The sequence below is a fragment of the Tympanuchus pallidicinctus genome, unplaced genomic scaffold (genome assembly GCF_026119805.1).
Source record: "Tympanuchus pallidicinctus isolate F22 unplaced genomic scaffold, pur_lepc_1.0 scaffold6, whole genome shotgun sequence".
Taxonomy (NCBI): domain Eukaryota; kingdom Metazoa; phylum Chordata; class Aves; order Galliformes; family Phasianidae; genus Tympanuchus; species Tympanuchus pallidicinctus.
Genome location: NW_026294780.1, coordinates 18909050 through 18936034, shown reverse-complemented (window position 1 = coordinate 18936034; position 26985 = coordinate 18909050). Strand labels below are relative to the sequence as shown.

The following is a 26985-nucleotide window of genomic DNA, read 5'->3' as shown; positions in this document are numbered from 1 at the left end:
GCTCCCAAAAGCACAGTGGTGGATAAAGGAAGATTTCTGTGCGTGTGTGGGAGGAGAAGGGAGCAAGTGTCTCATCCACTTCTTGGCTATCCAACACAATCAGTGTGCAGAATGTCCTTATGCCTATATTGCAGCACCTCCTCCTGTAATAGGATGGCTGGGAAAACAAACATGGAATAAGGTCAGCCAGCAAGGACATGTAACTTACAATACATGCAAATAAATTCTGCCTTCTCCAAGCCTCTTGTGTCAATTTAGGCTTTGTTGATGACTTGCTCCACTGCGCAGCTACCAATTGTCCTAAGGCTTTGAGGGTTATCTCTGTTTTTTAAATATGCTGGGTGTAATTTTTATTAAAATCTCATTCCCTTTCACAATTGCAAGGTTGTTAATAACTGGGTACAGTTCAAAAATTCATTAGAAATGTGAATTTCGTATAATAGGAAAAAGCAACTAGTACTGTTCACCTCTTTCTCCTCTTACCCTTTTCTGCTTTCTTCCCTGTAATCAAACAAATTTTTTACTGATAATAAGTTGTAAGAGCATAGGGTGAGAATAGACTATCCTTTTATTAATATCTCTTGTGTTCTAAAAAGGGGTGCTTTGTGAAGCACTTGAAGAATATCAGCTTGACTTGTCAGAATGTTTCATTGCACATATAATAAATACATCACAGCAGCAAGCAGAAGAGATGAGAGTACTACTAGTGCTGTAAGTCCCTGTTATAGAGGAAAATCAGCTAATCAAAATTCCAGAAGTACTAAGCAGATACTCTGAGCACTTCAAGGTGAGACAAAAAGTCCAGCAACTCCTTCCAATCTTACCCGGGGTTGGGAGAGAAATAATCATTCTGTCCTCAAACCTTTAGCTCTGAAAATGTGAAGATGTAGGGACTAACAGGTAAATGAGATCAATACCGCCAATTATTAAGAAGATTCAGTTCTACAATATCTTTTTAGCTACAATACAGGAAAAAAAATGCAGAAGGAAAAATTCCTACAACAGTTATTAGTTCATTTGAAGCTGTACTGTCAAGAAGACACAGAACACATTGCACTTCTTTGTCTACGTAGGATCTGAAAACATGATCACTGATCAAATAAGGATGTCTACCATTTAAAAGTACTACATCTGAGCTAAATAGCCTTGACTCCCTTCTGTGGTCAAGGGAGAGATACAGAGATCCCATTATTTTCCCCTTAAAGATGCTTATAATAAATCAGATGAACTATGTTTTAAAAGTTTTCATTTCTTTCCCTTGATAACAAAGGAGATTAGCTCAAATACAGGTTGGAGTTTTCCTTGCATACATATTGTCCATAAGCTGGAAACCTGGGTTTCAGGTTTGAAATGGAAGTGTTTAAGTGGACAGACAGGTAATTATGATCTACACACTGCATTTCAGAGAAGATAATATTAGTAGTGTGAGCATGAGCTGCTATGTGCTCTGTGTGAAGTCCAAAAATTGCCCCTTTACAGTCAGGTAATGATTTCGTTTTCAGCGGAGCCCTAGAAAGTGTTGTCTGATGATGTCTCCTATAAGGAGGACAAGGAAGATTTTCCTTGATGCCAGGGATGTCACCACCCCTCAGGACACCTTGCTGCACAGGGTGAGCAGCCTTGAGGCTGTGACTTCTTGCAAGGGCTGGGTGTTTTTGTTCAAAATAAACCAACATGATGGATTGGCCAAGGACGTGCCCAGGAAACTAGTAACACTTTGAATGCTTGTATCCCCTTGGTTTTTGAGCTCGAGTTTTTTATTGGAGAAGGTAAATAAAGATCTTTTAATAGAAGCACATGCAGTCAGAAAATATGCCATCAGCATACCCCGTAGCTATGTTGTTGAGAGCTAAAAATTAAACCAATTAAATTCTGGTCTTAAACTCCACCTTCCTATCTCTGATGTCAGATTTTGAGAACAAGATACACAAAGAAGCAATAACTTTTTCACACATTCTTTGGTAGGTAATATTTCTGATTTTTTTTTTTTTTTTATTATGTGCTTGTATGTGCTGCTGTGCAATTAAATTCCGATCTCTGGGACAAATTATTAAAAATTAAATTTTGGAGCTCAGTTCTCCTTGTATGCTCTCATCATACATAAGGTTAAATGACGATATTTTCATGTTTCTTTGTAAATATTTCACATAATTTCAGAAGTTTAATTTCAGGATATAGAGTGAAAAATAGAAGCAATAAAAAATAATTTGGGCTTCTCAGGAGGAAGAAAGAATAAATGCAGTAGGATGAGAAGCTCTCTCTCTTGGAAGAGTAAGCAAAGGTTTGATATCAGCTTAAGTCCACAGTTCTCTCTCCCTCTCTTTTTTTTAAAAAAAAAGTTTTTCTAGATTATTTTATTTTGGTAATAAGGGGTGGAATATGGAAATGCAAAAGCCAAAAAAATCCTGTCCTAAAAAGAAATTAAACTGTTATTACAACACTTCAAGCAACAGAGTACTTATTCCCACTGAGGCCAGTATTTCAAGATATTAGTTAGCTTTTAAGATCTAAAACTAGTCTAAAATATGAATTTACAAATTGCCGTCATCTAAGCAGAGCTTTCCCTACACCAAAATAATATCTGTGTAGGTTCAATACCATCATTAGGGATGAAAGAAAAAAATCAATTTGTGCAGTCAACAACCTGTGAGAACACAGTAAGATGTTATTAAAATATTTTATATTTGCTTAGGTTGCTTTATAAATGTTGCTCTACCAATACACTGATTACATTTGAAGGAACTGTATTACAGTGCTGCTTAATAACACAGTGACAATGGAGAACAAAATTATTCATCCTTTTTGACAAGTCTATTCCTGAGGAAGTTCAGTCTGCTGCATAAGTTCACTAAAACAGTGCATTAGTTGCAACTATTTAATGTATATCTCAATTCTTCTGACACAAATTAACCAATCAAACAAATGCCATCTGAGCACAGTACTGCAGTCAGTTAAAACATATTCTGCTTGAAAATAACAAACCTGATTGAAATTTTTGCTTGAAAGAACAAAATTAAACAAGTCAATATAGTTGAAGGGGTACAGAAAGTAAGGGAAAATAAATTATTTTCCTTTGTTTCTTTACAAGTTAGTACGTGCCCATTGCTCACTTGCTCATCCAAAGTGCATATCTTCTGGCTGAACTGCTGTTTCTTATCTCCTGAAATTAATCTGATAAGAAAACCCCCTTTTATCTTCAGAGTTGTAAAGACAAGACTCTTTGGTAAATGTATATGGCACACCCTTTTTGATTTCAGTATGCACTTAAAGACAGAAGGAACATTAAGATCCAAGTTGATCTCTACTTTTAAAGGGTACTCTTTCAAGAAAAAAAATCACGTGGAGGCAGACTAAAAATATTTCTTCTACAGTTCTCTATATCAGTAAGAAAGAGCGCTACAAAACCTTTTCCTGCTACTAGATCTGATCTCTCAGTCATTTCAGACCTCTTCTTGGCCAGAATGCATTGTTTCAATTTACATTTCTTTTTTTTCTTTAGTGCTACATCCACTTTTTTTCTCTGTCTACTCATGTTCCTGCTCCAGTGAACATTTACAGTAGTTTCTCAGCTGTTACCCACCCTTCTGTTATCTCTTTCTCATTTATTTTCTTTCTTTACAGTGTCCTGCATGCAAGTATCTACTTATGCACTGAAATGTTTATTCCTGGAAGAGATAAAACCTTTTCATAACAGCACACTGGCAGTGATCTACCCAATCTACATGTACTCAGAAATAAAAGTACTCTTGTGAGAAGAGTACACCTCTCTGCCCATATCTAGACTTATCATCTGTTGTTGCATGTCACATAATATGTGGTGTTATCTATCAAATGCTGATAAAGGGTTGGTATGTACAATGGTGCCTTTCTGGATGCAGTATGTTTTGTAGAAACCCAAGTAAACATTGTCTGTAATGGGACTAACAGATTTTCAGAAACATCTCAATCTGATTAAAAAAAAAAAAAAAAAGTATGTAATGACAAGGAAAATTCTCCCATTATATATATACTGCTAAATGAAAGAGGACTAGGTTCTGATTCTTGTCTATGTTACCAGGGACTGGGCTCTGCCATTATGGATGGGTATCAGAAAACTAGACAGCCGTATGGATGACTTGCTTCCAGGCTACCTTTCCATTTAGCAGCATACTCTTATGTGATAGGTAACATCCACTGACAAAGCTGAACATTTAAGCAGTAGAAGTGTCAAGTCTGGGGTTGTTGCTGCACATTGCTCTGGGATGAAGCTGTGTTTTGTGCTCATTGTCAGTGTGACTTTCTCCATCCGTTTGCCAGTCGAGCTGTATTCATCATTACTTCTGCTTCTTCTGTGGCAGCCCTAGGAGTAGAAAATGGTGTCTTCTCTGTCTCTTCAGAATCTTGAAATCCTGCAACACCACACCACTAATACCAAAGTGCTCTTCTATGTGAATAAGACGCATACTCCTATACTAAATTTTGTTATTAAAGTCAAAATCTACATGTTCTTCTGGCTAAGATCAGTTACTTTGGAGGTAGTCTGGAAGCAGTCTTCTGTACAGTGCTCTGTACACTCCGCCTGTGGTCTGCACACTATTTGCAGTGCTCTTGGATAACGTTCATTTCAGGTTTCAATTAAAAGGCAGAGACGTAAGAAGCCGCACCAGCTAAAGGGAAATATATGCTATTTGGAGGGTTTTGAGACCAACCATCAAAGATGTGACATGGGGAATCCAGTCAACAGTGGAGCTGTAAGGACCATTTGCGGCACAGTCTATGCGCTGTGAATGTTGAAATATACTGAGCACAAATGAAATGAAATGAATGAAGAGCGTGAACTTCATATACGGAATTAAGAAATATGGCTTAAATCTCCTTAGACAGAAGGAAAAATGGAACTCTGCTCACTGTACAGCAAAGGTTGATTGGCTAATGTACACTGAAAAGGAGAGGACAAAGGAATAGAAAATAGGTCATCAAAAAGAGCTGGAAAGAAAAAAGCAACAAGCAGCCAGAATCTACCTCTTCATCTAGAACTCTGCTAAATTTTCTGAGTAAATGACCATTAACTGAGGTCCTGAGGAAAAGCAGATGTCAGGACTCCTTATTTCTAGGACCTGAGTGGATGCTGGAGTTAACTTGTTTCCAATCCGAATGGCATTATAAAGGACATACTATAAGAGCCTCTGCATGTATCTGTTTCTTGAAATGCCCGATGAATTCTTTGGTAAAACTGTAAGTTACTGGAGTTCAGATATTTTTGCTGAACAGTTCTGCATTAAGTACAAAGAGTACATAAAGTTCGGAACATTTGCAAAGAAGTTTATGGATCTGAGTAGCCTCACAGCATCAATATTCCTCCTTTCTTTGTGTAGTCAAGATGTCCTTTCTCATTATGTAGAGATGTGATTCCATATCATTTTGTATATTTGAGCTACACATTTTTGAGAAGCATACCTGAAGGCAGCACATTACCTCTAAACCCTTGTAGTCCTCTGTAGTTAATCCCAAATGAGTCATGCAATACAATTAGTCTTTATAACATAGTAAAAATGGGAAATCTGTCTTTGAAAACTTAATTCCAAGGATCACTTTCCTGTTAATAGCCATTAACTTATTTAAAAGTAAAAATATGTAACATTCAAACACAAACATAAATGGTACCAGGATAAAATAGATTAAAAAAAAAAAAGATTACATCAAATATATAATTTACTCATTTTTTTAATAAATGGAGTCTGGGTTCCACAGAGAGAGAAACTGTTTAAACTATTCAGTTAATTAAAGCTTAATTTGTCATTAACATCATGAGTCAGAGCAACTATAGACCTACAAGGAAATAATAGCAGAAAATTCATGGTCTTTACATAGAGTTCTTTGATTCCACTAAAGTGAGATGATTTTGGGTATTTAAAGAAAAAAAGAAATAATTTGAGCATGTACTGCTACATTTATAAGTAAATAAGATCAAGGCAAGTCTCGAGGACTGTCACAAGGCAGATCATATCTGACCAATCTGGTGGCCTTCTATTGTGGAATGATGACATTGTTGGACAAAGGAAGGGCAACTTATGTTGTCTACATGGAACTTGTACAAGGTGTTTTCTATGATCCTGCAGTACTTCCTTCTCTCAAAATTGGAGAAATATGGATTTGAAATCTGGACTATTCAGTACAGAAAGAATTGGTTGGATGGCAATAGCCAGAGGGTTGTTGTGAATGACTCTATGTCCAGATGAAATATGCTCAAGGGTGGTGTCCCCCAAGTGTCCATCTTGGAATGTGCACTCTCTAATATCTTTATCAACAACATAGATGATGGGATCAAGTGCACCCTAAGCAAGATTGCTGATGACACTACACTGAGTGGTGCAGTTGACATGATAGAGGGAAGGGACACTATTTGCAGGGACCTAAATGGACTTGAAAAGTGGTCATACAAGAACCTAATGAGGTTTAACAAGGCCAAGTGCAAAGTGCTGCAGTTGGATTGAGGTGATCCCAGATATGACTACAGACTGGGAGAAAAACTCACTGAGAGCAGCCCTGTGGAGAAGAACTTGGAGGTTCTGATTGACAAAAACTGGACATGAGCCAGCAGTGTCCTCTTCCAGCCCAGAAAGTGAACAGTATACTTGGCTGCATTAATTTTTTTTTTTCCTATATCCTTGTTGGATACAAGGGAAAAGTCTTTTATAGTGAGGGTGGTGGAGCACTGGAATATGTTGCCTAGAGATATGGTTGATGCCCTATTCCTGGATACTTTCAAGGTAAGTGCAACCTGATCTAGCTGTGGACATTCCTGTTCATTGCAGAGGAGTTGGACTAGATGACCTTTAAATACCCCTTCCAACACTAAGGATTCTATAATTCTATGATTCTATGAAAATAAGGGTGGCCAGCAGGAACAAGGAGGTGATTGTCCCCCTTTGCTCTTGTGAGGCCCCATCAGGATCACTGTGACCAGGTCCAAGGCCTTAGTAAAGGAAGAATGTAGATCCATAAAAGAAGGCCATAAGGAGGGCCATAGAGATGATCAGAGGGCTGGAGTACCTTTCTTTGGAAGAAAGGTTGAATGAGTTGGAGTTGTTCAGCTTGGAGAAGAAAAGGCTCCAAGAAGATCTCATTGCAGCCCTCCAATACTTGAAGGGAGCTTACAAGCAGGAGAAGGAGCAACATTTCATGTCATTTGATAGTGATAGGACACTGGAGGATGGTTTTAAATTAAAAGAGGAGATATTTATTTTAGAAATTAGGAGGAAATGTTTTACTCAGAGGGTGGTGAGGCACTAGCACAGACTGCCCAGAGAAACTGTGGATGCTGCATCTCTACAGGAGTTCAAAGCCAGGTTGGATGGGATTCTAAGCAGTCTGATCTAGTGGTTGACAATGCTGCCCTTGGCAGGGGTGTTGGAACTACATGATGTTTAAGGTCCCCTCCAATCTAAGCCATTCTATTTTTCTATGACTGCCAGTGGTGTTTGCCTGCTTGAATCCTTTTGGGATCAAGCTGAGAAGAGCATGTGGGAGGAGGCAGATTGAAATGCGATCACCCTGTTTGTCTGCAAAGAGAGTTTAGGTCTGTGCGCATGAGAGGAGCAATGCCACTTGACTTTGGGGTCAGAGACTGCTTTCTGGCTTATTTTATTTATTATTTATTTATTTTGCAGGGGTGCAGCCTAAAATTGCATTTCTGCTGTTGTATTAGCATGGATTTGTGCCTGAGCCCAGCCTACTCTTTCCACAAAAGCTGAAGTGATGGATGGAAATCTGCTTTTCATCTGGAGAAAACTAAGTGTGGAAAACTAAGTGCAAAGTGCAGGATTGGCTGATCTTCTTTGACCAGATCTATCTGACTCCTCACCACCTACTCTGTGCGATTGCATGGCATATTTCTGGTAGGTGTCTGCAAAGACCATGAGGAATATTTGTTATCTCTGAGTGAATGATCTCTAATGGAGAGTCTGATCGTATTCCAGTGGTTCTCTAAATAACATCACTAATTCTGGTATTGCAAATGGTCCAACTGTCCTATGTTTTCTCACTGCAATTGTAGTTTGTATACCAAATGGGTGCTGTGAAAAAAAATCTGGAAAATGAAATGGAGTGGGTGAAGTGATATAGAATAGAAAGGTCATCAGGGTGATGACTTTTACAGGCAACTAGGAATGTCTTCATAAAATAGTTTTCTCTGAGCTTTCTCCTGTTACTCCTCCTAATACATTATTCATTTCATAGATGCTATTCTAGTGAATCCCTCTACTCAGCTGTTATTTCCAGACTGAGTGATTTTTCCTTTCCTTTCAATAGGCAAAATATCTGTAAGCAGATTGTACTTTTCCTCAGATGTAACAGTTTCTGGAAATGATTGCACAGACACAAGAAGTGCAGAACTGTAGCTAGCTCTGTAGTGGCAGAAGCAGGTGCTGAGAAAAAAGGGTGTAAGAGACAAGGGCTTACATCTCCACAGCTTCCAGAAGTTATTTAAGGATATTCTGAGCTGTGACTTGTACATCAAGCATCATATTAAATTGCCAGCGATGAAATTCTGGTCCATGAATTAGTTTTTCTTCCCTTCTTTCCTGTCTATTTTTTTGCACATGAATTTTGTTCATTTTTAAATTGATCCCCGGACATTCTGAAACCTGAAATATGTCTTCACCTCCATAAGCTGTGTGTTTTGCTCTGTTTCCACAGTAGGTGTGCTTCTATGGAAAAGTGGTCCATATCAGCTGTGGGATATTTTATGAGTTCTGGGTATATTTTTAAAGAAAGAGCCTATGTGGAAAGAATTTGTGTTCTACCTACAGCAGATTTACTACTGACATTAGAAACATATCAGCAGCACAGCCTGTAACCCTGACATTTTCATTAATCCCTTGTAGTTAATTCCACTTGTGGGGAATTAATTGTACTCTCAAATTATTTAAACAGGGACTTACCATCTTACTATGACCTCCTTACATTTATTTGGAATTCAGATGGAAGAAAGTGGCTTTTAAAAACTGTGATGAAATCTCCCAAATGAGTAATACATAAACTCATTGCAAAAGAAGGAGACAGAAGGTCTGCAGTCATATTTAAAATAATATATCAGATTACCTAAATGATATCTGATCAGCACATGTAATCAGTGTATCTGAAGCAATTAAATTACCTCTGTACAATATCAGGCAAAGTTAAATTTGTGTAAGATAGAAACAGCAAGTATGTGATTATAAATATTTCTCACTGTGGTGAACATTTGCAGTGAATAAAAATGTGTGTACTAGCTGTGTATGCTGTAAAGAAAGGGAACAGCTCTGATTGCCTGGAAAATACTGTACTTTTCCATAAGAAGATCTAAGATATGTCATAACTTGGGGATAGATACACCACTTAAAGGAACTGATCAACTCCCTGTTTTGACCAGTAAGATTTTTCTTCATTATTGAGATTTTTTATCTCTTGGCATTTTAAAGGTGTTTGCTGTTATTGCAATAAATTTCTCAACTGGATAATTTTAGAAAGGCAAAAGTCCAGTCCTCATAGCTAAATCTCCATAAAGTTGATGTCAAAAGGACAAAGATCTTAGTCTCGATTTACCATTTCTATAGTTGTGTGTTCTTAAATCATTATTTGAGGGAGGAGGTTGATTTATGTCCTTTTAAATGTTATTGGCAACACAGTTTTGTCGTGATTCATTTTAAGTCTTTTATGAGCAAGTAGAGATATCACTAATACATTTTTATATATTATTTGTTTACACACACAGAGCTTTGAGTGTCCTCACAGAATTTTATTCCCAGCCCTTTGTCTTGATTTCAGCTGGGACAGAGTTGACTTTCTTCACAGTGTCAGGTATGTTGGTGTGTTTTGGCTGTGGGAGAAAAACAGTGTTGACAGTACATCAGTGCCTTCATTGTTGCTTTGCTGTTCTCCACAGAGCCAAGGACATTTCAGCTTCTTGTACTGTTCTGTCAGTGCAAGGGGATGAGGGGACACAAGGAGCTGAGGGGAGACAGAATCAGAACATCTGAGCTAAACTGGCCAAAGGGATATTTTATGACATATGACATAATTTGAAAAAACTTGGGGAGTTGGTTGGGGAGAGGGGTGCTGCTCAAAGGCTGGCTGGATGTCCATCAGCTGGTGGTGAATAATTGCACAGTGCATACATTGTTAAGTTGGCATATATTGTCATTTCTATTACTATTTTCATTTTCTGTCTTAGTAGCTTTTATCTCAACCCGTGAGTTTTACTTTGTGGCTTTTTTTTTCTTTCCTTCCCAGTTCTCTGTAATGCCTTTGCTTCCAGAATTCCTCCCATACTAAGCCAAGTGCCTGAAAGGTGTGATGGCTTTCTTTCCATATATGCTTATCTTTTTCTACTGACAGTACTGACTCATGTTTTCCAGGAATAGTGAAAGTTGACAATGGAAAATTACTTGTATACAGATAAATTTAATGGAAACTGAAATGAAATAGTGATATAATTCCACAGCACATAGCTACTCATGAAAACATATTCAAACTTCTCCAAGGCTTTCAACTATCCATCATCTACCATTCCAGTTTGAAGACTGGCAAATATCATGACAACTAACTGTTTGGTTTTGATTTGATGTTTTCACTTAATTTAATGTTCAGCTTAACTGAGATATTAGTGCTTCTGAAACAAAATATGTATTCCTTAGCAAACAGAAGCAGTTTTTCCAATGTTGCTCATCAGTGCTGGCTCAGAACATCTTGACAGTCTTGTTCAGTTGCAATTTGGTTGTACTTCTGCACTGTACTTCTGCACAATACTTGTTTTAATTCTGGATGTGAACAACTGATACTGTTAATCTGGGAAGAACAAGAGCATTATTGTAAAGTATTGAGTAGCAAAGGTCTGTGTTTTCAGAGATAGGGAATATTGATTACTGTTTTAGGTTTGCATCATATGTACAGTATATTGATTGGCTGGACCACAAGAAAATAAGTTCACTTGTCTTTTCATAGACTAACAAAAACAATAATGATTAGCAGAGTTTATAATTATGTTTCTTGAACATCATAACTTGATTAGTCTGCAGCAACAAACTCATTTAACTTAAATTGCAAATCAATTTACTCGTTAGTTCTATTCAAACTGTACTCTCTTATGACTAAGACAGCAAATTTGTGATAGAATCACTTCTTCTATCTGTCTTTTGGTCAGCTGAAAAATTAGTTGTATGATTAAAATTGTTATATTCTTCTGTCTAATTTGTTGTTTTTTTTTTCCTGGTGTCATGGTTTGACACCTCCCAACAATGTTGGGAGGAAGGGCAATGGCAAAAGTATAAATATGGGGAGGCATGGCAGGTTGATTATATCACCTTGCCACGATCTCGCAATGGTAAGCGTTATGTGCTCACCATGGAGGAGGCAAACACCGGGTGGCTTGAAACTTTTGCAGTACCCCATGATACCACCCAAAACACCATATTAGGGCTTGAGAAACAAGTCCTATGGCGACATGGCACTCCAGAAAGAATTGAGTCGGATAATGGGACTAATTTCAAAAATTCTCTTGTAAATAATTGGGCCAAAGATCATGGCATTGAGTGGATTTATCATATCCCCTATCATGCACCAGCTTCTGGTAAAATTGAAAGATACAATGGGTTGCTAAAAACCATGTTGAAAGCAATGGGTGGCGGAACATTTAAGCACTGGGAGAAGCATTTGGCAGAAGCCACCTGGTTGGTCAATACTAGAGGATCAGTCAATCGCGATGGTCCTGCTAGCTCCCTACATACTGTCAAGGGATATAAGGTTCCTGTAGTACATGTAAAGAACATGTTGGGAAAAGCGGTTTGGGTCATTCCAGCTGCTGGAAAGGGCAAACCTCTTCGTGGAACTGTTTTTGCCCAGGGACCTGGGTTGACTTGGTGGGTGATGCAGAGAAACGGGGATGTTCAGTGTGTACCACAAGGGAATTTGATGTTGGGGGAGTGCAACCAGTAATTCCATGTAAATATACAGATTTTTGTGTGTGCATGTGTTTAATGTTTGGTAATTACTCTTTGTATATATATTAAGCATGATGTAGTGATGTAGAATAAGGGGTGGAATGTCATGGTTTTGTGATTTTTGGCTTTCAATATTCTACATCATAACATCATGTGGGGCACTGGGACTTTAACTGTCAATGCTCAAGTCCTGGGTACCTGCCCTGAAGAGAAGAAGAACTACATTCCCCAGGGGACCTTGCGGTCAGGGAGAGGAGGTGTAACTCCTGGCAAGGCCACCTGATTTCTCTTTCTCACCTGCCCTTCGTCGTGGGCGCTGCTCTCGTCTCCCTGCTGCTCAACTGGACTGCGCATCTCACCTCAGCGTTGTGGTGAGGCCTATCCACCTTTCAGACATTCTCTCTCTCATTATATTTGATTTATTAGCTTCAATTCTGATTATATTGTATTATAGTGTGTTATCTTGCATTCCGATAATATACTTAGTAAATTAGTTTCTTTCAGATCGGTGCAGCTGTTTTAATTATTTTGGGGTCTCCTGTTTCCTTTTCTTCCGGAGGCGCGGATCTGCGGATCCCTCCGCCCCGCTCGTCACGGAACCCGGCCGAACCAGCCCGTAAACCGTTGACACCTGGTTAAAGGAAATGTACTAAAAGATGCCCAGAGATTTTATGCAGAAAACAGATGCCTTTAATTTCATCTTTCTTGTTACACACAGAATCACAGAATCACAGAATCACCTGGGTTGGAAGGGACCTCAAGGATCATGTAGTTCCAAACCCCTGCCTAGCAGGGCCATCAAACACACACATTCAGATCAGGTTGCCCAGGACCCCGTCCAACCTGGCCTTGAACACGTCCAAGGACGGGGCATCCACAACCTCCCTGGGCAGCCCGTTCCAGGGCCTAACCACTCTCCTTGTAAAGAACTTACCCCTAACATCCAACCTAAATCTTCCCTCCCTCAACTTGGATCCATTTCCCCTAGTCCTGCTGTTGTCAGCCCTTTTGAAGAGTTTACTCCCCTCCTGGGTGTAGGTTCCCTTCAGGTATTGATAGGCTGCAATGAGGTCACCCCGCAGCCTTCTCTTCTCCAGGCTGAACAAGCCCAACTCCCTCAGCCTGTCCTCATAGGGGAGGTGCTCCAGCCCCCTGATCATCTTAGTTGCCCTCCTCTGGACCCTTTCCAAGATCTCTATGTCTTTCTTGTACTGAGGGCTCCACACCTGGACACAGTACTCCAGATGGGACCTCACAAGAGCCGAGTAGAGAGGGACAATCACCTCCCTCTCCCTGCTGACCACCCCTCTCCTGATGGAGCCCAGGATCTCATTTGCCTTTTGAGCTGCCAGAGCGCACTGCTGGCTCATGTTCAGTCTCTCGTCCATCAGGACCCCCAGGTCCTTCTCTGCCGAGCTGCTCTCAAGGACCACTCCTCCCAGCCTGTACGGGTGCCTGGGGTTCTTCTGGCCCAAATGCAAAACCTTGCACTTTGCTGTGTTGAACCTCATTAGGTTCATCCGAGCCCAGCCCTCCAGCCTGTCGAGGTCCCTCTGAATGGCATCCCTTCCTTCCACCGTATCAACCGCACCACTCAGCTTGGTGTCGTCAACAAACTTGCTGAGGGTGCACTCAATTCCCTCATCGATGTCATTAATAAAGATGTTAAAGAGCACCGGTCCCAAGACAGACCCTTGGGGGACACCACTTGTTACCGGCCTCCACCTGGACATAGAGCCATTGACCACCACCCTCTGTCTGCGGCCTTTCAACCAATTGCTTATCCATTGGGTCGTCCACCCATCAAATCCACTTCCCTCCAATTTGGAGATGAGGAGGATGTTAAATCTGATTGTCAAAAAATGATGCATTTAGTCAGACCATTCAAATGTCCCTTATAGAGAGAGAGACAGAGACAGTTCCAGGGAATAATTCATCCTATAACAGATATGGGAGACAGAGGGCTTGATTAATTTTGGTGGTCCTTCCTTTTCTTCGCTGGCTAGAGAACACATCTTTGTTCTCAGATATATAGCTACAAACTTTGGCTTGGAATATATAATCATTGAATCTTTGCAAACCTTATACCACCAACAATGGGATGAGATAGACAATTAATTCAAATACCTTTTGAATTTTGGGGTAAGCTTGTCCTTAGATATACTTCAGTTCATTTTTCCTGCAATGGTCTGAGATCCTGAATTGCAGCATAGTCAGAACATGACTATGTAGAAGTAAACTCATTGTGTTAACCTAGAACCTGCTAAGACATCAGTGTAACTTTTCAACCTGAATTGATACATGATTATCAGCATGTTTAAGAGTTAACTGGATCTGTTAGACTGAACATCACTGCTTGATGCTTCTTAATTGCACATCCTGTGATGTCTCATCAACAGGTTGTTTCAATGAACAGAAATAACGTTGCGAAAATGGTACTGCCTTTCTTTTAAAGGAGATGATGCAGAGTGGATTAAACCAATTGACCTCTGTAAACTGGGCTCTTGCTTTTGATGATGTAAAAAAACCCTGCAGCTGTAAGGCTGGAGGACACCAGCATCCTTTAACAGAGAAATTCACATCTCAGCACTTGTAGGGATGACAGCAAAATGGCATGCATGTGGCGGGGGGGTTGGAGATTCATGATCCTTAAGGTCCCTTCCAACCCTGGCCATTCTGTGATTCTGTAAAAGAAGTAACATATTTCTCAAGACCTCTTTCTCTCTGGAGAAAGAACACAGCTCCTCCAAAAGTTCTTGTGAGAAAGCCCAGACCAATTGCATCATAGATGGACATTGATGCTTCCCAGCCGCCTGCAGCTGTATATTTAGGAGCTGCCATGTCAACACAACCCTGCCTCTGGCAAAATTAGCAAGACACGGAGATTTTTTTTAAAGTATGTTGTACCCTAGAGCCATAGGTTGGCCAAAACATTTAAGCTGGCTTTACTTCACACAAAACTTGGAACATCCAACTCTCACTAGAATTCATTGTAATGACTGCAGGAACTATAAGCTCCAGGCTTCATCTGGTACCCTCACTGCACATACACCATGTACATTAAAAAAAAAAAAAAAAAAAAAATCAAATATGGCATCATATGTCTAATAGTCATCTTACACATAATCTGAGATATTTTTGTTACATCTCACAGCCATAAACTTTGTCTGTATGTTAAGATTTAGTCTCAGTTCTTTCCACCACAAATTAATCCAGTGGGCAAAATTATAAATAGTTTCTGACTTTATTCAGTTCAGTGTTTATACAGTTGCTTTAAATACATACACATACATAGTATAAGCAAGACAGACTTCTTCAATACAATTTCAAATTCTCCCTTAAAAATACACAGAAGCTTTGGGGTTCAGCATGGGGAAAGAGTAGCAGTTTGTTCTAAGAATGACTCTACCCTAACTAACATCTGCTGCCCATTTTTAGATGGAAACAGGATAAAGACTTCTTATCACAGATGTTACAAGTAGCAGTTTATTCTTTTCTCATTGAAAGTGGTGTTTCACATCTGTGATTCCTCCATAGAAGAATTCACAACATTTTTCTGTTTATTCTTTATTCTATAGAAAAAAAATATCACACCTAGCTATGTGCTATCTTCCACTAAGGGTTGAAATCCTCCTTGGAGGTATGACCATTCTGAACTTAACCTGAAGGCAAAACAGCTTCAAGCCTCTCCGAACTCAGGAACATTTTAAGATCCTTTCTCTCACATACGGTATATAAAAATAATTTATCTTTTGTTTAATATTGGGCACGTTTCTGCAGCAGTGGAAAGCTACACGTCTGGAACTTAAATTCCACAATTTCAGTTGTGTTTGTAGAAAAGCTGCCATTTTAACTCATAACACCTCAGAAGGTCCACTTGAATATGACAAAGAGGTGTATAGTTTCCATGTGTTGACAGTTGGCTCACTCTTAAAGTTTTTGGTCAGCCAAGCTCTCACTTATTTCATCTGAAGTTCTCTGGATGTTTTCTTTGCATAAGAGCTACAAGGACTAATGTTACTGAATGTATTCACAAAAAATTACAGCTGCAAAAAATTTACTGTACTATTTCTCTTAAAATTATGCTATTTCTTCACATACTTAGGACAGTTTTCCATATGTGCCCTTGAATTTTCAGACAAATAATGTATATTTACATCCAATTATGTTGGTTTGTGGTTTATATAATTAAAATATCACAGTCATTAACTACATCTTAAACTATGTCTTAAAATCATGAACATGCAAACTTACTGCTTTTGTACAACCACAGAAATTTATGACTCTCAACTATACTTGATAGCACATTTCCCAAAACTCACCTTGCTTTTCTGCATGTAGTTGTCATTCAAATGGCCTTAGACTTATCTCCTAAGCTTTATCTCTCTGCTCATGTTTATAGCACCTAAAGATCAGACTGAAGATGCAAAGGTTTTAGTTTTCATTAATCCAATAAAAAAAATAAAAAAGAGTCTTGACATACAATGTACTATGCATTTGTGAAACTTATAGCTTTAGAAGAAATTAATGCTTCAAGCAATTAGTACAGTGGAATAACTTTAGCCTGCCCAGAGTAACCTAAATGAAACTTTATTTCATTACTAGCTTGTTTCAATTTCATGGTTGATTCATGTTCAGTGGAAGTCCCCCAGCTTTATCAGATCTTCCACATCAACTCCTATTGATGCTCAGGCACTTATAGAAGATTTATCTTTGTTTGGGGCAGGGACTGAGGCTAGCAGACTGATTTGCTGGATCATGATCCAGAATCTGCAAAACAAGCGTCTGCTTTTTTTAAGTTTTTTTTTAAGCAATGGCTCAACTTTATTTTTTCCTTCTTTACAGAAACCATAATAATACATTAAATATTTTAGGAAATTATATTTAAGAAGAAATGTTAAAATTGTGATAGCAGCCATGTTGAAAATCAAAGCAGAAATTTTTCGTAAGTTAAACATTTTGAAGTCTCACTGTCTGGTATCATCAAAACTCCATCTTTTGCTAAATATTTAGCAAAAATGTAAAGCAACGGCATCTGAAAGCAAGTTTTAAGTAAACCGTATATCTTTCATCTTTTCAGCTGGTTGAAACAGAGAGGGAATTGACTATTTTTTCTCGTCTGATACAAATCCTCCATTTTCTTTAGTATGCGATGAAATTGATTTAGAGTCATCTTTTTCTTCTGTTTTCTCAACATCCGTATTAGTTTTGACACAGTATTTTAAGTATAAACGGTAGGCTGGAAAATTAATATTAAAAACATTATAACAGTGACTGAAAAATACTGCATTTGCATATAAGCATACAACCCTTTATTACCTTATGTTGCTAAAATATTCAAATAGCTCAATAAAATTTATTTAAAGTCAGATTTAACTATTCTATGTCAGCAACTCTCATTACTAAAGAAGTATGTTTAGAAAATAATAAGGAAAATGTTTGATTTTTTTCTTAATGCATGACTGCTTTTTGTTCCTGATAAAAGTACTGCCTGTCTTTATTGGGAAGCCTTTGGGCAATTGGCTGGATCTGTGGGACTCAGTCTTCTACACAAATCTTATTTGGTAGAAACTAAGCCAAAGTGAAGAAAAACAGTTCTTCCATTGTCATGCAGTTGCCACCTTGGAAAGAAGTGGGGATATAGCTCCCAGGTTGTGTCGCTGGGACAGTGCTTGAGATGCCTGCTAAGTTGGCTCGTTTGTGACTGGGAGCTAAAAATTCCCAGCTAGTTTTGGGGGTGAACAAAAAGGATAAAGTTTCAATCCTCAGTAGGTTAGGTGTGTACTTCTAGTGCAATGCATATGAGGTGTATGTAAAAAGGGACCTTATAACAGAAGATTTCTGTTCTCATATTGGCTGTGAAACTAATCTTTCTCTAGATGTATGTCAAGATGTATGCTTTTCAGGATGGTCCTGGTGTGAAACTGTAAACTCAGGCACTTTGGAGTGGTAGAGGGCTCAAGAGGAAGGCACATTTGCCTTTCTTCAGGAAAGGGTAATAACAAATCTCTGCCCAAAGTATACTTCTGTAGTCAGTTGTAGGTGACAGATTGCTTCCCTTGTTCTGAAAAGTAAAGGGCCTTCCAAATCTTAAACTGATCCTTATATTTTCCCACACAGCGCAGTGGTGATGAACAGTGATAATTTGAGCCATTATTAAGTTAACTGTTTTCCATTTGATTATTTTTCTCTCTCAAGTGTATGTTCCTGTTTTCTGCATATTGACAGAAAATGAGGCTGATGATGATAGCAATAATAATAATGTTCTAACAGAAAATATCAATATCTGTACTATACCTCCTAAAATCATTCCTGCAAACGTCAACTGGAAAATGCTGTAGATGAGTGGGAAAGTAAACATCAGTTCAAGTTGTTCAGCGTTGAAGGAGAGCTGTACAATTGTTGAACAGAGCTGAGTGTTTTGCATGCCTGTTTCCAGAGACACCGTACGACATCTAAAGGGAATAACACAATAACAACTGTGAAATGGCATCCTGTGCATTCCTCTTCTTTACTAGATGTCTGCAAAGTCAGGATCCACACAGATAAATGAAAAAAATAGCACTCCTCAGCTTACAAGTGATAGAATTTGTAGAACCAGAACACATGCATTTTATGCCAATTAAGCAATTGCAGGGGAATATTATATGCTATAGTCAACACTATTGATTGTAGAATCATAGAATATCCTGAGTTGGAAGGGATCCACAAAGGTTATTAAGTTCAACTCCTGGCCCCGCAAAGGACCACCCAAAATCCAAACCATACATCTGAAATGCTCCTTGAACTCTGTCAGCTTGGGGCTGTGACCACTACTCTGGGAGCCTGTTCCAGTGCCCAGCCACCTTCTCAATGAAGAACCTTTTCCTGGTATCCAGTCTGAAACTTTATTCTCCCTCTCTTTTGAAACAGTACTCTAAATTATAGGCTGCTGTTTCTGCATTAGAAGTTTTACTTGCCACAACCCATTTGTTTGTTAGGTCTATTCTACTCACTTTCTTTGAAGTCCAAGACATGGGCACACGTGAGAAAGACAGGAGGAAATACTAGTCATAATCCATAGATAAAAATGTAAACATTATAAGTTTTATTTACATGCTGTACATTAGAAACATGTTTGGGGAATGAGTGATCTGTTGCAAAACGAATATTTAGGAATCATTCTCAGCACTGATTATTTCTTAAATAAAAGCTTCCTTCACAGATGAAATAAGACTATAAGTCAGAGAGAAATCTATACCTGCTCCAAGACAGACCAGCGAGACGAGCCAGAAAGAATCCTAAACAATAGCCAGCTGCTGGAAATATGGTACCAATGATCCATAGCTTAGGTGTGATAACCCACGAGCCTTTGTAGAGTATTCCCCCAACCACAGCAATGATGACAATGAGAATTGCTCCTGCTATGGAACCAACCTGTGAGAAAAAAGAGGAAAGGCGGTGTGAATAAGAGACTTCACTGAAATTTTGTGACAACAAACACAATGTCAAACACACATTTGAATGTCTTTAGCCGAGCCACTGAAACATCTTATTAAACATAAAGCTAAATGTTTACTGCCATCTAATTCATGGGAATCACACAGATTAGATCACTGCCATTTTCCCAAAAATAGAGCTGTAAAATGTACTTCAAAGTGTGACTACAGACAGATCAAAGCTCAGCTAAAATTAAACATTAAAAACTTCAGAGCTGTAACATAGATGAAGAACAACTTGGATATTAGATTTTTCCCAGCATTACTGGGAAAATAGTAGTCTAATAGCTAGAATAATGCACTTTTCCTTCCCACTCTTTGAGCAGTCACAGTTTGGGGCCTCTTACAGGGCTTAGCACAGTATATGCTAATTAGATGCTAGATTGTTGGTGCTAGGAAATTATTTGTCAAGTGAAGGAATAAATATTTGTTGTGGCTGAAAATATTGCGTATGAGAACTGGCTGTGAGTTCATACGCATTTCTATACAGACATAGTCACTGAGTTAATCTCATTTTCTGTGGCTGAACATACTGAGATCCTCACTGCTTCTTGCCAAGGTAAAGGATAACACATTCTCTTGTAAATATTCAATTTATCTCAATATCTCAATTATGGTATATGTTGCAAGAGATCTCACCAGATATCTATGGTTAAGTGAAGGAGTAATCCATTTTTTAGCTAAAAGGTGTATTCTCTTTGAACTGGCTTCATCAATCTTTGACTGAATCTTTTTAAGGGCACTGAGTCAACAAGTGCTTTTGTTCGACTGAGATATTAACCACATGCACCTAGGAAAAAGTAACAGGGTCTAGCCATGACAAGCTATTCTGTTTCACATTGTGCTCTTATCTCCATTTCTCACTATCTGGACTTTAATCTGACAGCTACAGTTCAGTCTTTGGTTGATGCTTCATTGTCCAATATCAAGCAAACTGGCAGTAGAATCTACTGTGGGTTGCTCGCCCACTCAGTACAAACAATGATAAAATTGTGTTTTGCTGAAAGAGTAACTAGATTATCTTCTCACGTGAGCTCAAGTCCATGACTTTCCCTTAACTGAACATGCAGGAACAGCACTGTTTTGAAATCATCTCTCACTACTATTCATGTTCTTAAGTAAGGTATGGATACATTTAGAAACATAACAGGATAAATAAAAATTTCATGAAAATTACTGGGAGTTAAAAGGAGTTATTTGCATTCTGTAATTTCTGAGCTGATAGCAGAAAAGGAATAATAAAATATAGGTAACCACTTGTCAGGTTACGTTTGTTTAAGAAAATGTAGAAAATGTTTATATTAACTTAGGGTAGTCAAGAAAGGCCAAGGATTCTCAGCACATCTGAGAATCACTTTGAACTGAGCAGGAAAATATTCAGAATGATTAATTTTCTGTTAACATAAAATGCAGATAAGCTGTTACTATTACTATTTTGGTAAGGTCTGTTTTTTGCCAAAAATCATAGATTCAATGCTTCTGAATCTATCTTGCAAATATAGTTGAACTTTCTAAATAGTTTTCTTATAATTTTTAAATATTGGAACATTTTCAACACACGCACATATATATATGTATATTTAAATCAACTTCACACTCAAAATTGCCAAAAAATGATAAATTGGTTTAAAAGTGGAAATATTTTTGTTTGACCCAGAATGTCTTCATTTTGTACTATTTTGAAGGAAAAGTTCCATTTGACTTGACTGATTTTCCTTCCAATTTTCTGTTTACATTATAAACTGAACTCAGTTGCTAGCATAGTTCTAGCCAAAAAAAAAGTATGCTCTTTGATGATAGCTTCTAATAACATGTACGACTAATGCACGTTTGTGCAGGGGGAAAGCAATACATTTCTGCAGTAGTTCATTTGCTTTTTGCTGAAAACTCCAAGGCTCTCAGATACGAATGCTATGAATAGTAATATGCTGCTTCAGTGGTGCTACAGATTTCATAATTTGTCTACATTTACCAATGCTTCAGCAGTACAAATCCTACCTTAAGTATTATTTTTGCTTTACTGGGCCATTTGTGATTAACAAATACTCCAACTGAAACAGGAACTACAAGAGCTACCAGTGAAATTCCTGTAAAAAAGAAAAGAAAAAAGATAAACTCACATATCATGTAGAAGTTCATGATGGGAGCATGCACTGTGTGGAGCAGCCGGAGGTATAGAGCAAGCCTACGGTGGATGTTTCTGGTATGCACACCCCAACACATGCACACTGTACCAGCACCTGCCCATTTGCTTTTCTACAGTCTGTTATCTTTGGAAACCTGTTGAAGTAATTGCCATTCAGCTGAGCTACATGCTCATTCACCTGAATCAAAAAGGCAGACAGAAATTTGAGTGCACTAATCACCACTATCCTGTGATGTGTGTAGCTATATTAAATGTTCACTTTGTCTGCAGGTGTTTCACTACTGTGTCAAATCAACAAATGGTTTAGAGCTTCTTTTGTTCTGGCCTTCTTTCTCCAGCATGTTTTTTGAAAGCACAAGCAATATATGTGATTTTTTTTTTTTTCCCCAGGACAATGGGAATTGAAATTGAAGAATATAAAAGTGATCTGCTGGCTTTGTAAGATAACCACAACATGGGACTGAACGTGATAAGCAACAGGGCTACAGTTCTGCAAAGCACTGGAGCATATATTTCTAAATACTTTGACTATTTTCTCTTTGTAACTGGATGAGATTTCTGACAGGAAGTCAAATGAAGCCACTCCTGGTGGTGTAGATTGCAGCTTTTCAATGAGACTCAGCAGTTTTAATCGCTTGCTTAATTATCCACATGTGCTTAAGTACTTTGCCAGATACGGCCTCAGCTCTTAGCTCTTTGCAGGATTGTGCCTTAAAGCTGTTACCAATGCTTTCATCCGGGGAAAGCAACTATTTCTGTATGAATTACTCTTATCCCAGTACCATGCAGGTTTCTAAACTATTTAAAAAGAATGCATGAACTTGTGAAAAATAATTGTACTGTGTTTATATAAAATATTTGATCTGAAGAGCTGTGGATGACTTGAAGTGATCTAGGTACCTAATTCCCACCAAAATCACTGAAAAGTAGGAAAATACATATTTTTAAAATGTCTGAGGTAATTTCTTTATGCTTCTGCAGGATGGTGATAGTGTAAGAGTGTTTGTTACTAGAAGGAAAATAAAGGAGAGTCAGAAGGGAAAGTGTGGTTTGCTTGACTTACCAATGCTGTCATAGGGGAGTACAATTGCATCAGACTCGGTCCACATCTTAGTATAAATAAAAAGACAGAGTGGCATCATCCCCATTGCGAGAATTGTGGAGCACGTTGTCATGCTGATGCTGCAAAGAAATTGGTTTAAGTGACAATTTGTCTCATGCTAGACTATGCTCTCTTCATTTCCTTATTATGACTTAGCAGCTTATGTAAAGATACGCAAGAAATGCTGCTGGCTACAGCCAATTTATCCATATGTCAAGTTAGAAAAAAAACTAAATGCAAAGAATGGTTCTGCTGAAAAAATAAAAGAAAAAAAACACATAAATACCAACATGTTCTGCAGACATTAAACAATACGTTACAGTGCAGAGCACAGTACAATAAATTTCAGTACAAACAAAGAAGCAGAGTGGCAATCATCAGGAAGGACAGTTGGCAAGTATGTACGCACGCTGACTGGCTGGCCTCTGAAAGGTCAGCAACATGGATCAACAGCCACTTTCCATTTCACTATCAGTTCTGGACTATTTTAGAATTTCTCTCCAAGGCCAAAAAGCAAACAATATCAACAACAACAAACAAACAAATAAATAAACAACAACAAAAAACACATTAATCATCTAGGAAGTACAAGATAATAAATTTCCCTTTTCTGACTTTTCCTGCTCTAGGCCAAAGAGCAGGTATTGATAATTACACTTTGAAACTGAGCGTAAGTACTGTTGCTTCCTTGGCTTGTTCAAAGATGTTTTTGTGTTAAAATATGAAGTTTTAGAATCATAGAATCACAGAATGGTTTGGGTTGGAAGAGACATCTAACATCATCTAGTTCCACCCCCCTACTATAGACAGGGACATCTCCCTGTAGATCCAATTGCTCAAAGTCTTGTCCAGCCTGGCCTTGAATGCTTCCAGGGTTGGAGCACTTTGCTAGGTAACCTGTTCCAAATCTTGAATCTCTTGAGCCTGGCATACTTTGTTGAAAAATGAGCATTCTGCTGGACAATGGAAGACAGAGTGAGACAGGGAAAAAGACAGACTGAAATGGAGGATATAGTCAGATTTTTCTTTGTAGTGTAGATAAAATGTTGCCTTCATATCATTCTCCTATGAGGTAAAAATAATGACAGAAGGCTTTACTTGAGAGACTTCGGAAACTTCCTCATGAGCCTCCCTTTTGACAGATCTTTGATGTAGTTTACTCTCATAACAGAAGCTACAGATACACAAACTGGATACATTCAGAGATATCTGGAAGAATTCATACAGAAACAACAGAAATACTTGCTTTAGTTTTGATTTCTTTGATTCAGTGTTGGATATAATTACATGAGAGACTCTGGAAAGGGAATTCTTACACATAAAGGAAAAAGAGCAATGGTCTTTTACTCAGGTCTGATAAAGATCCAAGTTAATAAAGAGCTCATGTGTCTATATTTCCTACATATTTTCACAGTTTCTATATCTACATCCTACTACAAAGGCTGATCATTTGCTAACCCCAATCCCTGTTCTTGCAGCAGCTCCCAGAGGAACTATGGAGGAGAGGAAATGGTAACACAGAAGAAGTTCTTATGAGTTAGCAAGAAATGTCTAAAACTGGTGTCCCTATGGGAAATTTCAGGGGATATTATCTGGGTCTGAACTACTAAGAAAAGTACAAAACCTCATACTTTATCTTCCACATTATCTTTACACAAATAGTAGAAAATTAATTCTTGCCCTAGCTTATGATTTAACTGCACTAGGAAGTGTTGAGCAGGACTGTAGATAATGTCGATGGCTTATTATATACAAAGATAAAATATCAGTTAAAGGCAAAACTTAGTCTGATATGCTGTGCTGGCTACAGAAACCAGCCAAGCTACTTGTACTGTTAGTCTATCAAGACTGATTATAATTGCATCACTTGCTGTACCTCCTGTTTCCTCTAGTACTTGAATTATTGTAAAAATGTAGTGATCAAAAGCCTTTGAAATCTTAAGGTAAAGGCTTTTACCTGAAGAATAATATTTAGTATGTGTTTCCAATTTACCTCACCCTCTGTCACCATCATGAGTTATAAATTCTACTCGTATTTATAGCATCATCAATTAGGATTCTGATTATACAGACCTGACAAAGAACAGCTTAGCTCAGTGTATTCTTCCAAGGAAAGATTAGGACGGAATTTAAGACTTGTGCTGGATGTCTTTTTATCTATGTTTTCTCAGACCCGCATTCATTGAAATAAATTGTCTTATAGTTTCTACTATCATAGGTTTTTCCTCCACAGTGAGGAAGCTGGTGATTAGCGGGGCTGACTTCATACATAATTCGAATGCAGGCATTACATTAACACCTGTGTGTAACAGAAAAGTTCACTGTTTTCAAAGGATGGAAAAAATGTCTTATTAAAGCCACAAATATTAACATTCTTAGTCAATTTGCTCTGACTCCACATCTTTCTTACTTCTATTATTTTTTCCACTTCTAGTTCAGACTGGCATATGATAAATTGGATGAATGCTCCAATTTATGTTTCTCTGCAGGAAATGGAGAAATTATCTTGTTTATTTTAGAGCAGAGTAATCAGGATATGAAAAGAAAAAAAGATGGCTCATTTTTAAAAGCTGTTAGAGTTAATGAACGCCCCAGAAATTTTCATCAGGAGTACGATGCATTTCTACAGTGCGTTTGCTGTCCAAGACTGCACTACATATCCTACATATTTGTTTCTGAGTTTGGAGCACCCAGTCAGACACCATCACGCTTGGTCACAGTGGAGTTTTTCCATAGCAGCTCATGCACAGGGCTGCATTAATCAGTAGTTTTTCGCCTGTAAAAATTTCCTTCAGTTTGAAGACTTTGCAGAAGGTGCCAGGAGCACGTAAAATTGTCATAAGTAATTTCCTTTTGTATTAGTACCCAAAGAGAAAGGCTATGCCTGTCTGTTCATTGTGCAGAACACAAAAGGAGGAAAAATATTTTTCCACAGGTGGTTTCTTTCAAGAAACATTTTTTCAAAAAAATGTTGCATAGCTGCTCTTTCATACACAGGACTGTGTATGAAAAAAGTCTTTATTATATTTTTTTAATTGCCCCAGGTCTTGGAGAAGCAAAATCACAAATGTAAGTCTTATTTAGTCAATGAGTTCATAAAACTTAGTATGCTATTTTACGAAGAATTTGAGATCTTATAGCAAAGACATTCTCTAAAATTCACAATTTTGTTACGATATCTTCCTAATGAGTTATCAAGATCTAACAATAATTCTAGTCTGGTTATACTTATTAGTACTATAGTAACTAAATATCTCTACAGGAAGAAAGTTTCACCATACATCAACCAAGACAAGAAAAAAATCAGACGGTCCTTTTCAACACAAAATTTACAAAAAGCCATGTGAACATTTTAGAAAACAATCACTCTTACCTTAGGTCCATGTCACCATCCACCCAGTAGGCAACGACATTAGAGGCTGTGCCTCCTGGACAGCATCCCATGATCATCACCACAACAGCTTGAACAGGAAGCACATTAAAGGCCACTGACAGCAAGAAGGCTGTGAGAGGCATAATTCCAAACTGACAGAGAAAACCCACAAAAATACCCCAGGGTCTTCTTATGTGGCTCAAAAAGTTTTTGATTTCCACATTGCAACCCATGGAGAACATCACCAAAGCCAGCATGATTGTTAGAACAGTACTTAAAACTACATTCAAAGTCTGGTTAAAAGTATCTTCTGGTAACACACAAGATGTACCAGTACAAATAGTAGCATTTTCTGGACAAGCTGTGGAGTTGTCCACAGCTGGACAAGCTGTGGAGTTGTCCAGCAACTTGGTGTTAAAATGCTGAGAAAGTAAGTAATCCTGCATTTTGAAATGCAGAACTGCTCAGAGAATCCGAGGCAAATTTTCAAGCCTGTGTAAATGATTGTTTGTCAGCCACTCTTTTTAAATGATCCAGGAAGCAATAAAGTTCAATAAATACCTGGACGCTGTTACTATTCCTTAAGGGTTTGGCACAATGCTGATTCATATGGTTATAAAAGTTATGCTTGCTGGTATGGTGGTAATCAATCATTTATTCATATGATAATGAGGAATCCCACATCGAGAGAATGTCTGTGTTAATATGTAAGGGTGTAAAGGAGGCTTGTGGAATAGCTAAGCACACAAAATGAAAATCACAGGAGGAAAAGAAAGTTTAGATTTCATTCTTTGAATTTCTTGCATGCCTTCAGGAAAGCTGCTCCTGCGTGAACAATGTGTGCGTTACAAGGATGTGCAGGGCTGAAAGGAGTAACTGATAATCAAAAAAACCTGGGTAGAGGCACTGAGCAAGGAAAAAAGATTCAC

The 26985-nt window shown here is 38.1% G+C and overlaps 1 protein-coding gene and 1 long non-coding RNA gene across 2 annotated transcripts; one reads left to right on the top strand and one right to left on the bottom strand.

The window, feature by feature from the left end:
• Positions 1-2252: 2252 nt before the first annotated feature.
• On the top strand, positions 2253-11092 carry LOC128071620 (uncharacterized). Its single transcript, XR_008201917.1, has 3 exons — positions 2253-6749; positions 7650-7877; positions 9734-11092. It is a non-coding gene; the product is annotated as an uncharacterized LOC128071620 (long non-coding RNA).
• Positions 11093-15182: 4090 nt separating this feature from the next.
• Positions 15183-26576, bottom strand: SLC10A2 (solute carrier family 10 member 2). The gene is made up of 6 exons (XM_052664432.1): positions 26057-26576; positions 22645-22763; positions 21434-21522; positions 19198-19373; positions 18255-18412; positions 15183-17196 (listed from the first exon to the last, which is right to left on the bottom strand). The coding sequence occupies exons 1-6, from the start codon at positions 26500-26502 to the stop codon at positions 17063-17065; spliced, it is 1122 nt and encodes a 373-aa protein (XP_052520392.1). The 5' UTR covers positions 26503-26576; the 3' UTR covers positions 15183-17062.
• Between the last annotated feature and the right edge of the window lie 409 nt (positions 26577-26985).

Coding starts and splice junctions, on each gene's coding strand:
- SLC10A2 (XM_052664432.1), bottom strand. CDS start 26,502: ATGCAGGATTACTTACTTTCTCAGCATTTTAACACCAAGTTGCTGGAC. Junction 21,523..22,644: donor ACTCCCCTATGACAGCATTG/GTAAGTCAAGCA, acceptor TCTTTTTTACAG/GAATTTCACTGGTAGCTCTT. Junction 19,374..21,433: donor AAGCAAAAATAATACTTAAG/GTAGGATTTGTA, acceptor TTTTTCTCACAG/GTTGGTTCCATAGCAGGAGC.